Source organism: Corvus hawaiiensis, chromosome 9 (assembly GCF_020740725.1).
Source record: "Corvus hawaiiensis isolate bCorHaw1 chromosome 9, bCorHaw1.pri.cur, whole genome shotgun sequence".
Lineage (NCBI taxonomy): Eukaryota > Metazoa > Chordata > Aves > Passeriformes > Corvidae > Corvus > Corvus hawaiiensis.
Genome location: NC_063221.1, coordinates 1,201,018 through 1,213,388, shown reverse-complemented (window position 1 = coordinate 1,213,388; position 12,371 = coordinate 1,201,018). Strand labels below are relative to the sequence as shown.

The following is a 12,371-nucleotide window of genomic DNA, read 5'->3' as shown; positions in this document are numbered from 1 at the left end:
TTTCCTCTCTGGAGTTTATTTCTCCATTTAGATGAAGGTTTAATCTTTAATTCCAGATGTCACTGATTTGTTGTCAGCCGTTGCACTTTAATTTGCTGATATTAACACAACATTCTGATGGGGCTGCAAGGTGAGTGTTAGGATAGTTCTCATCCTGCTCGAGGAATTTCCCTACCTAAATTCAGAGCCTAAAATAATTCTGGATCTGTAAATTCTTCCTTGTGTTTTGTTGTGTGCCCAGCTCTCAGTGCCCGTGTCCGTGGCTAATGTTTTAATGCTGTCTAGGGACGTGGTTTAGTAGTGCACTGGGCAGTTTTGGGTTCAAGGTTGGATTCAGTCTGCAAGGTCCTCACAGCAGACAGAGTATTTCTTTTACTGCTGGTGTTTAGATGGTAAATGCAAGGATTTCATTATGCACGTTGCTAAAGTTCTTTATTTATATACACTGTAAGCGTACACTCTCCAGTGATTTTGAAGATTGTTGTCAATTAGCTGGTGGTTATCTTTTGCTGCTAGTTGGCTTTACCATGGGATTTCCAGTGCTTGAGAAGCTTTTAAAATATATTTACATTTAAAAATTTATTTGCAAAACTAGTGTTGTGTGGAGGAGTTGTTGATATAAAGATAGTTTATTCACTCTAAAAAAGGATAAAATAAGATAATAAATAAATCATACATTAAAAAAGAGGAATAAAATAACAGTTACAGCAACTAATTAAAAAATATACAGAATGAAATTATAAACCCTGCTCCTAACATCCTTGGTGGAGAGCTGGTAGGTCTTATTTTTGCAGCAGTCTGCAGTGAGGATGTGTTACTTTCTAGTTATACAAAAATAAAGGCTGGAAAGTTCTAATAAATGCACCTGCTGTTTGGGCATAGTTTCCTAGACCATTTTTGGGATGTTTATCCATTAAGTTGCCTATATAGTATAACTGTATTTCCTCTCTTAGTAGTTTAAGCTGCAGTTGGTTTGATGAGCAAAACGATCCCATCTAGCAATAAAACTGTGTTTTGCTGGTAAAACCCTTGCTTTAAGATTGCAGCAGCAATGATTTTTTCCCCCACTCTCTCCACAAAAATCCCAAACGCTTCAGTTGGGATTGAAGAGGGGTGATGGGAAGTTAATTCTGCCTGCTGAAACACAAGGCTATTAAACACTGAAATGAGCAGCTTGTGCGTGATATTTCTGAGGGTACTAAGCCCAACCTGTAATGGTGATGAAATGGATGTCACACTGGGCATAAGTGCTTCTTGCTCTATGTAGTCAAAGTCCATATACTTATATAAACATACAGATTTGTTTGTGGAGTTGCACAGGTTGCCAGTGAGGTAGGCCAGTGCAGCTGTCTTTCCTCAGGGGCTCAGGTTGGTGATGTGTGGCTGCAGAGGGTTTCCTGCCGGCCGGAGCTCCCTGCGCGTGCCAGGGGCTTCACAGCTCCGCATTAAGGCCACGGAGGAGCCGCCCCTGTGGGGGCAGCTGTGCCACAGGCTGGGGCCAGGGGCTTGCCTTCCTCTCAGAAATCCCAAAATCTCTGCAAATTTCTGAGCTCACTCACTGCACACAGGTCATTTTGCTGCCAGGCCTTTCCGTGCTGCAGAGCAGTTGCCGGAGCGTTTACCTCCAGGCCATTCATTTATTCATTTATTTAATTAATTAATTATTTATTTATTTGCACCAGTGCATGTTGCTAAAACCCTTGGCTGGCTGGCCTGGCTCGCAGCTGTGTGTGGGCTCAGCCTTTGCGTGTGCCTGGCTGGCTCCTAAATGTACATTTTTATGGCCCTTGAAACTTGGCACGGGCTGTGTTTGGTCATCAACAACAACAACAAAAGATTGCTAGTGAAATTAAAACCTGGCATCGCCGTTCTGCAGGTTTATTCGCGATGTATTGAAGTGGGATTTTCTTGCTAACATTTCCTGGCATCCATCCAAAGCCCAGCATCTCATAAATTTATATTATCTCTCTCTGCTCTGCTCAGTTGACAGGGCTGTAGCAGCTTCTCATGCAGATCACAGGAACAGCATGGAAAAATGAAACCAGGAGGCTTTCACGTGGGGAGTTTGTATCAGCAGAGAAACTGTAGCGGTTTTGCCAGGGAATTAGAGGGCAAGAATCACTGAATGGGTCACGTTGGAAGGGAGCACAGCCGGTCATCTGGTCCCACCTTCCTGGTCAAGCAGGGTCATCCCAGAGCACAGAGCAGGGATTGCATCCAGACAGGTCTGGGATATCTCCAGTGAGGGAGACTCCCCAACCTCTCTGGACAATCTCTTCCAGTGTGTGGTCACTGCACAGTAAAGAAGTTCTTCCTCATATTCAGGTGGAAATTGCTGTGCATCTTGAAGAGTTTTCAGTACCTGCCATCAGGAACTAGACCATGGCAAAAGCAGAGCCGAGTCAGGCTGCCTCGCCACAGCTGTGGCTGTAACAACAGGTTACGAATCGTGGGGCAGGGACAGCAGGTGCAGCCTGCCTCAGCACCGAAATTCAGGTGAGGGAAATGAGGTCCTCTGTGGCATTTAAATGCTCTGTTGTCACCATTTAGCTTGTTCAGAGGCACTTCAGTCTCAGCATAGTGATAGTGGAAACAGCGTATCCTGATGTATCTGGGACAGGTGAGCTTGCAGTGTGGTCACTGGTAGGCTCTGCCAGCTCCAGGCTTGGGAGAGGCACACGTGGCAGCGTTGCTCTCAGGAGCTCCAGTTCGGGCTCAGTAAGGGATCTCTGGCTTCCAGCCATGCCAACTCTAAGCCTGGCTCTTTGAGTCACCCTAATCCCAAATGCAACAATTTCTAAGGTGCTGTTTCATTCCTCCTCTGTGTAACTTGTAAACATTAATTAGCACTAAATATTAAGAGGTCGAGTAAGTCAGGTGCACTGATCTGCGCTGAGCTGAGGAAAAGTCATATCCACCTGCAGGAAATGTTGCGGGGGGGAAACAGATGCATCTTGGTGATAGGAGATGGGAAGGGGATGTTAGGTCATTAATTACTTAGCCTTGCATAAACAAAACTTAATATTTTGAGAAGTCTCTAATTTAAAGGGAAAGAAAAATCTTTCATCTTCTGTGCTATTTAACTACATGTCAAGTTGGGTCAATTGGAAAACTTTTGTGTTCATTTCTGCTTTATATATTGATTACTCCTCCATGAGCTGTTCCAATGCACTGAGCATCGGTCTAGTTTTAAATGGGAAAAGAGCTGAGGGGAGCTAGACTGCTAAATCGAGGATCCCTGACCCTCCCTATTGCTTCTGGTTTCTCTGGGCAGGATACAGGGTGCAATTTGATTCACTTTTCTACTGGTTAAAGTTCATTTGATGGCTTGAACTGGGATCTTCTCAGAAGTGGTATTTCCTTTGCCTGCTGATTTTTTCAATTAAAAGAGAGGACTTGATTGAAAACCCAAGCGTGGTGAATAAATGTTCAGGGTTTATCACGAATGTTGGTGGTCATGTGGCATTTTGGTTTTGGTTTTTTTTCTTTTTTAACTCTCTTCTTTCCCCTTTTTCCCTCTATTTCTTGGTAAAAAAATCTAAAAAATGAGAAGTTGGTAAGTTTGTTTGGTCCAAAACCCATTTAGAATGGAGCAGTTCAGTCATGGGAGAGTGCAGTTCATCCTTCTTTACAATATAAGCTATGAACTCAAGTTTTACATGTTATAATGCCTTTACTCAAGCACTAGACAGCTCTCAGAGAGCAGGCAAGCATTAAACATTAATTTGTAACATCAGAGCCAGATTCTCCTCCTTCCAGCTGCTTGGCAATGGTGCATTTGGGGTTTTCTGTGGTATTGCTTTTTTACTTTTTTAATTGGCTGCTAGTATTTATTAAACAACATGCTCAGGGAAATTGCTGAAGCTCTGTGCAGCAGAGCTGGGTACTTCTTCCGGAGAGCTGAATGGTGGAGAGCGGACTTCCCACACAGGAGGCCCTTGCCAAAGACTTATCTTCATATGGTCGGTGCAAATGTAAGGCTGCTTGTGTATATTTTCTGTGAAATGTTATAAAGCTGGGGAAGATTGTTTTCCCAGGACAGTCTTAAAGCTGAGATACAGTTACATTCTGACATAGCAAATCTGCATTTTGTGCATAAATTCTGTCAATATCTAGGAGCAGTGAAATATATGCTGTTAAACATGTCAAATGTGATGATTAAGTGACTGGATTGTTAGGAAGAAAATAGTAATTTTCTGAAAAGCTAAATGAATGATTTGGCACAATGAAGTGCAAACACTACCAAAACAAAAAAAAAACCCTGAGGAAGATGTGCTAGTGGAGAATCACGTTTGTAGGCAGTTGGTATTAAAAACAAGAGTGAAAATATTTCAGATTTTCTCAACTTAATTGACAAACTCCTTTCTTCCCCTCACATTATTTTACCTGCTGACAGCTGCGTGGGTGGCTTGGCACGGCTGGGGATCTCACATCACTAACACAGTGGCAGTCACTGCTGTAAGCTGATTTCTCTGTGATACTGAGACTCTGTAAATGCTTCCCAGGATAAACTGCTGCTCTGGAAGGACTGGACTGGAGCCTGAGTAACTGGACTGCGGATCAAGGAGAAAGTTCTGCCTTCTGAATCACTCGCCTGCATGTTCTATGGACACAAGAAATGCTGGAGCCACTTGAGACCAGTTTTAACTTGGTGGCACTGGATTAGTGTAGACAGAGGGGTTTTTTGGACATCATCGTTGCTACTGACGATGTGTATAAGGAAGAGAGAGATCAGTTTGACTCGAAGCCCAGGCCAAAATTTTTAAGTTAGCTGTTTAAAAGAATTGTCTTATTGATAGACTAAGCAAACTTGTGTATCAGTGTTTTTATGTTAATAAACATGTAAACCTTGTCTGCCTTTTTAGAAGCACTTTGAGAAAGACCCTTTTACCCTCTGTAGAGTACACTGTGGAACCTCAGCCAGGCCAAGGGTAACTTTTCTTTGATCATGAAATGTGGTCGTCTAAGCAGTGGTAACATGAAATAAAAAGTGAAATCAGAAGTAAAAAAAAAAAGTAAAAAGCCTTCTCAGTGTTACTCAAACTTAAACTAAACTGTGACTTTGATGTTCTTGGGCTTCACGTAGAGTGCTTATTGAAGCCTTTCTCTGTATTGTTAGGTCTGTACAGAGCTGTGGTCCAACCCCTGGCCACACCAATAAAAATAGTTTTGAGTAGCAGTTAACCCGTAACTGGTTTTGCACGTTGCTTCGTGCTGTAACTTGAGACGTGGTTAATCTTTCTGTGTGTTCCCTGGCTGAAAGGGGTGGTCTGTGTGAGTCAGTGATCAGTGTAATGACAGCTGCGTTGGGAAGGGGATGGAGGGATCTCTCTGTACCGTCAGGTGATGAAAAAGGAGGGGAGAATCCCGGTGATCATCTCTGTCCTCATGCAGAGAGCAGTGTCTTGCCTAAAGTTCCGTCCTGTCCAAAGTGCTGTTGTGCTGAATCCCTGCCTTGGTGCAGCTGGGCTCACATTATCTGAGCTGAGTCACTCCTCAGTGGTACCAAGTGCTCTCCAAGGGCTGTTTCAAGAGCAGGGTCTGTGTGGGTGCCCAGCCTGGCAGAGATCGGCAGGAGTTACAAAGCACACTAGAAAGCCGCAGCAAACAAACCCCGGAGGGCTTCAGCTCCTGCACCGTCTGCCTGCGTTTTCTGTCCTCCTGCCCTTCTGTGCTCCCAGCCCAGAACGAGATGGCAGTGTGTTAGCGGGAACTTGTGCAAGCACGGCTTGCAGAGCTGACCAGAAACCTACCTCACCTTCTCAGCTTTCCCTGCTCATTATGGCTTGTGCCACTGGCGCGAGCCACATCGTCATCCGTGGGATTTATTCATCTTTACTCCTGACGATCCATAAAGCCTGCTTTACCAGACTGCCTAATTCAAGGCATTTGGCCAAAGCACTGCTGCCACATTAGCAGCAAATGGCTCCACCAGGAGAAGGAGGACCATTGCTGGAAGGGGTGGGAGACCCAGTAACAGCAGATCCAGTTAAAACTGGGGTACTCAATACTGCTGGGCTTGCCTCAGTCTTGAAAACGTGGACTCCAGGGCCTCAGGGGATAACAGCTACCAGCAATAGATGAGGATCAAGTCAGGAGTTAAAGAACTCATCTGAGCCCGTGGGGCCAGATGGGCTGCAGCCAAAGGTGATCAGCAACCCCTGGGATCAAGAAGCAGAAGAAAAAAGCCAGCTCACTTTTTCCTGGTGGAGTCTGTGTCTCATTTTCACGGGAGTATCTCCGTGTTCATTGCTCCTTGTGCTTCCTTGAGTCTTCATTGCTCTGGATGGAAATTGTAGCAGAGTTGTGGTATAGGTACATGTTGTCATTCCAGACTTCTGTCCTGAGCAGCATGATGTTCACAAAGCACGAGAGGCAGCGTCAGTATTTGATGCAGAATTTGCGTTGCAGTATCTGAGCTGTTTCTGGGGTTATTTGTTGTGGCTTCTTGAACACGGTCATTTTTACATAGTTGCTTCTGTTGTTTTGGAAAAGTCTAACTCGCTACTGAATAAAGAAGTTATTTTTTTATTTGATGGAGGTTTTAGGGTAACTCCCTCTCTGTTCCAGGGAGCAGTGATACCGTTTCCCATATATACACTTAAGTAAGGAAGTTTTTGCATCTGCAGCTGTCAGGAATGTACTTTGGCTGATGAATGCAGCCTAGCTTAAAGGCGAGATCCCATAGTGGGTCAGTTAAGCTTTATTGGTCTGCCAGAGCAGATTATCATTTTATTTAACCAGAGAAGTAGTTTTCATTGTTACTTTATTGCCAAGGGTCTGTCAGCGTTTCCATTATAAACCCCCTATTTTCAGGGATTTGAGTAGACTTGAGATTTAAGTGTTCTGGTCTAAAACTTGGCAAGCCTGTTCTTAGTTCACCAGCGGATATTTTCTTTATGAGATTTTAAAACAGTCAGCTGTTTCTTAAATTGTAGTGAAGGCAAGAGGGCTTTTTCCTCTTGGTTGAACAGATAGGACTGTTTTTTTCCATATCATTTATTGCAACTAGATTTATAAAAAATAATCCCCTATTCTGTTGTTTAAAAAGGGAAGAAAGGGGGAGGAGAAAAAGGAATATCTTCCTGCTGCCCTGTTCTGTTTGCCGTGCCTCAAACCCTTCCCTTTGGCCTGTGTTTGGTGAAGTCCCACCCACCCTCTCGGTCCCTTCTCTCCTCCTCTTAGCTTATTTCCCTTCAGTGTATTTACACTCTCAACTGCGTTGAGTTGCAGGGTTTGCTCTCCTTGCTCCATTCCTCCTCTTCGCTTTCCTGTCTCGTGCTTCCAGCACTCGATTCTGATGAATCTGCCTGTATCTCCAAAAGGCAGCTCTGAGGTACTCTTAAGTGATACAAAATACCTGTAGTAAATAGAGACTTTACCTGTATATAGTAATATACTTTGCTACTTAACTGAAGAGCACGTGCATGACTCTTAGTTGAGTACTGCAGATTTTCAGTGCTTTTCTGAGACGTTGCTGTGTCTCTAGAGCAAAGTACTTTTGCATTCCTTTTTTTTTTTTTTTTTTTTTTTAACCAAATCTTTAATGTAGACTGAAAAAAAGTGAAGTGTGATTGGCACAGAAAGGCCCTGTGGGTTTTCATGGCTGGGCTCTTTTAGTCATTTCCTGAGAGCTTGGTGCAGAGATGTGACAGCCCAGGAAGCAACAGCAAGCTCAGCAGGGCTTCATGTGCTGTTAGAAGTCGGTGTGCTACAGGTGAGGGCACGTCCTTCTCGTGGAGATGTAGGAAATACCTGGTTCTGGGATTGGTGCTCAAGGTCTCTAGGAAGAACCTCTGCTGTTTTGCAACTCACAGCCATGAACAAAGTAAGTGGGGATGTAAAGTGGTGAGTGAGGAACTACGGCTACGTGACCACTAAGCAACAAGGAATGTAAGTGAAGCGCCGGAATCCAAAGGGTAGAAAATGAGTGCTTTCAAAAAGCATCACAGTCTCTCTCCCAGGACCTTCAGGAGGTCTTTGTCAGAGCAAGATGCTGGCACAGCTGCCCTGAAGGACTATCATTGGTACCACCGAATGAAAAGCAAGAAGCTGAATAAACAGATGAGCTTGGACTCAGAGAAACCTCTCGGAGCGTACAGGTGGCAGACACATCCTTGGCTTCCCTGGAGGGTAAGCAAAAGAGAGGGCTCCTCCAGTTTGGAAGGGGAATGCAGTGACCCAAATCTTTCCAAAAGTTCTGCGAGCGTGGATGCTACCAGTGGTGACGATCTCCAGGAAGAGCCACCCAGGACGCTCTTCCCGACAAGGAGCAGGCCGTTGCGGGTTCCCTTCAGCCGCTCTCTGTCCGAGCCCGTGCCGCAGCCCAGGAGCAGCAATGCCAGGCCCTTCCTGCAAGCCGGGCGCTCGCTGGACGCCGAGCAGCAGGGCTACTTCATCCGCGGCATCTTCTCCTCTCTCTCAAGTGGCTTTTCAAAGATACTGGGCCGAAAAGGGGACCCTGCCAGGGAGTCCATAACCGAAGGGACAACAGAGGACAATCGAATTGTTTGGAGTGCAGGTAATGAACTCACTTTTGTTTTGTTCCACTTCTGTTTGTGTAACAGGTGAGTGCAGTGAGACATACGATAGTTGTTTAAGCTGTTTCGTAACTTGGCTTTATTAACATGGCGTTGGTGATGCTCTGATGTTCTGTCTTGATTTTTAAAAAGCAGCTGAATAAAAGGGTCTTTTCCTGATAAGGGAGTGGTATGAGATGTTTTGGTGTGTGCTTTAGAAGTTGGAGGTCCCTTTAAAACAAGCATCAGCCAGTGGTAGCAGTAGCATTTCCTTCCCAAGTGCACCCTGTGTGTGGTGTACGCAGTCCTGCAGGCACAGTACCCTCTGTGGTGTTGTGCTGCCCTGGTTGACTTATCAAGCCTGCTCCTGTCAATGAAGTACTTGGGAGAGAGAGAAATTTAGCTGTCTTTTAAACAGAGCTCCAGACAGTGGAATGGATCTAGTTCCTCATACCAGATTCTCCATTTCGTAATCAAGCAGCTGAATTGGTGTCTGCTCTCTGGTAGATGCCAAGGACAGCCGTGTTGCAAGGGATTGCAAGGGATTGAGGTCAGCAAGATGCCAGTCTGAGATTTCATTTAAATCTACCCTGCTGATAACAACACTCTTAAGGCAGGGTGGGAAGAAAGAGGGAGGGAAAGGGGATACACTTGCCTTTTTCCTGAGGCTTTTCTGAAACTTTCTAGTGGGCTACCCAGCTTGAACCCGGTAACTGATGATGCCTGGAAAAAAATCCACCAAGTTTAAATTTGTAATGAAACCAAAAATAAACCTTCCTTCTCCCCAAAACCTCAGCACTTTCCAGAGTCCTCCAGATTGTCATGTTAAAAACCTGATAACATCTGGATATGGTTGAGGCTGCTGGACAAGTCATCAGTATTCCAAAACATTCAGCAGTACCAATGAAAGAAGAATATACTATGTCTGCAGGGGTGTTCAGTCTTTCAGTCCTGGTGGAATGTCCCTGACAGGACTGTGTTTGCTATTGCAAGCTGTCACGTTGCTTGAAAACAAAAACAAATGACCAAAAAGAAGAAATAACTAAGAAGGACTATATCTGTTCAAGCCTATCTATTTACAGTCACTGATTCATTTCTCCAAGACCTTTCTCAATAGGAATTTGGCTTGATCATGCTTAATAAATTGTGTGGAACACATGGGGGGAAAAAGAAAGTAACAGAACTCCTTTTTTTCCTTTTTCTTTTCTGTTGAGGTCTTCTCATTAAGCAGTTGGTTGAGGTTTTTTTCTCTCCTCTGTATTTATTCAGATTAGGAACAAAGGTTTCTACTACAGGCTCTCACTGTTGTTGAGACCTTCTGGGAAGGTATTCTGTGTGATATGAGCATATTGGATCAAAATCCCACAGTATATGAAGGGCAGAGCATCCTTCTTTCCTCTGTTCTGGTGCTCTTTGATACCAATGGTTCTCTCCTAAGTATTGCCAGTGGCTGCATTATTGGGATGCTTTGCTTTTAGTAGTGTGTAAAGTAAACAAAGGAAAAGTATTATTTGTGGGAAGGCATCACTTGGTAAATACTTTGTGTCAGCTATGGGACAGTGACGGGGCCTTTTGCCTCTTTGGGGTGGGCCAAACCTCTGTCTGAGCCTGCCAAAACTGGTTTTGCAAAGAGACTCACAATTCAGGAACTGAGAGAAAAACAATGGGTCTCTAGATTAAAAGTCAAACTCTCTCGAGGGAGGAAATTGTAGCTGAGAAGGTGTTTGGGGAAATAAGATTGATGAAGTCACCCATAAAATCACTTGCAACAGCCAGGTCCTGCTTGGGCCACTTCACAGGAAAACAGAGCTTTTGGTGGGATGGACAAACGACTCCATGGGGTTTCTTTTCACCCCTTGCCATCACAGATGTTCAATGTCTGATCCCTCAAGTAGGTGACAGCTTGTGTTTAACAGAACCAGTTCGCCCTGTAAGAGGTGCAGCTGTGTGGGATACACAGTCAGAGGACAACTCATTGCTCTCCACTGGTTTTATTTTTCCTTAAAGAAGTGCTGCCTATGCCTTAATTAGCTGGAGCTGCTGGGCAGAGGCTCCTGCCCCGTGCAGGACTGTGGGCTGAGAGCTGCTAAAACAGTGGCAAAACTTGTGAGCTCCTGGGGTTTAGATCTGAGGTCTGAGGGAAGTGACTTGAAGAGAAAAGGGGTGACAGAAATACATATCTGTTGTGTTCTTCAACCACAGTCGAGATGCTCAGAAGGGATCAAATCTTGTGTTCTTCCAAAAACTGCAGGAGTTTAATTCTGTGGGGGTCACTGAATTGTCCACTGACTGTTTTGGTGCTTGGGTGGGCAGAGAGTGTCTTTCCGTGCCTAAAGTCCTGTTTACTGTTCAAGGAAAAACCCAAGAAAATTAATGTATTCCTGTCCATGAGAAGCAGAACTTGTTAATCCTCGTGCAGCTGAGATCTGTGGTAAAAGTGCTCAGGCACTTAAACTAGGCACAGGATGGTGTGAGACATGGGGTTTCTCCAAAGTATGCAAGCAGCTTTACATGGAAAAGCTTCATCAAAAGTCCCCCAGGAAATTCTTGTCACAATGACTGAAACCCGAGAGACCTTTTCTGTGTTGTGAAATCCACAGTGGGAGAGGCATGCTTTGGACTTGAACCAGGAGAACCCAGGGGTGCACGTTCCGTCTCTCTTCTGTCCAAGGAGCCAAGTCCTCTACTTCCACAGCCTCACTCAATTAAAACTCTGAAATGCTTGGAGGTTATCAACTTTTTTTAAAAGTTTGTCTTTCCTTCTAATGCTTGCCTGGCCTCTTGTGTTTTGCTTCATCTCTGTGACGGAATTGCAGAGGGGTTGCCTTCTTCAGGAAATGCTTAACTCCCGAAAGAGAACCAGTTGTTTTCATGGCAGCTTGAAGAGGGAAGTGGGATTTAAAAAGAAAAGAATAAACAAGATCTGGATAAATATTTTCCAGTTGGTCTCACAGTCTAGGAAGCATGTTCAGACACTGTTTCATCGGTTCTTGGCTGGGGAAAACCCTCCTGGATGGACTCACTCATCCTCTCAGGCGATGAAAGGATGCTGAACCCTCCGGAGCTGCGTCCTCCGGCTCTGCCCAGAGCCCTGGCGAGATGCAGAGGCTCCCCGGCGTGCATGGCAGGCTGTCTGCATCCTGCTGCAGCATGGGTTTGGGGAGGAAGGGCACAGATGGAGTGGACAATTAGCAGGAATAGCAGAGCTCTCTCCTGGTGTGCTGTGTGGCTGTGCTCAGGAGCAGCCTGGGCCGGCTTTGGGTGTGAATGAAGTGCTTTTGGTGTGCATCTGCTGATTTCTAACCACTCCTAGAGCCAGATGTTTGGAACCAGCATTCCCACTGGCATCTGTAAAGCCTGAAGGTAAAAGGTCTTTTACTCACTTTTATTATTATTTACTACTTAAGAAATCTAAGAACATATTAATTTCTAGTAAATTTGTCAGCTTGAGGAAGGAGAAGTGTCATTCTGATAAACTTGTTGATTGAGAACGTACTATGACATGGGTAGAAGGAAGATAAGGAAGGAGCTATGCAGGCAAAGCCTTGGATACCAGGGCTGTGGGTGAGCAGCTGCACCTGTTCTTATTATTTCTGCGTGTTACCAGTGACCCTTTCACACTCTTGGGAATGGGTTTGTGAGAGGGTTCTCAGATAACATTTATTTCACTGTTGCTTATCTGGATCTCAGGGTGCTGTGCGTTTAATTGTAGACTGATGACAAAATAATCCTTCAGCAGAATGGCAGAATGCCTTACCTATATCTTCCCTGGATATCTCTGTTTTGGTTTGAGGGGGTGAGGGTAAACACTGATTTCTTTTATTTAGTGTGTGTTTAGTTTTCACAATTGGC

General features: G+C 44.7%; 1 protein-coding gene across 11 annotated transcripts in view; it reads left to right on the top strand.

The window, feature by feature from the left end:
• Window positions 1–12,371, top strand: part of RASAL2 (RAS protein activator like 2) — a 166,200-nt gene that overhangs the window by 52,956 nt on the left and 100,873 nt on the right. For 3 of the 11 annotated variants that reach the window (XM_048312407.1, XM_048312410.1, XM_048312405.1), the window contains exon 1: window positions 7,564–8,521. The exons of 4 other annotated variants lie outside the window; for them this stretch is intronic. In XM_048312407.1, coding sequence (XP_048168364.1) covers window positions 7,927–8,521 — 595 coding nt within the window. In that variant the 5' untranslated portion in view covers window positions 7,564–7,926. Of the gene's footprint in view, window positions 1–7,562; window positions 8,522–12,371 lie in introns of those variants that run through there. 4 more of the 11 variants (XM_048312411.1, XM_048312408.1, XM_048312409.1 and 1 more) reach the window with 2 other exon arrangements.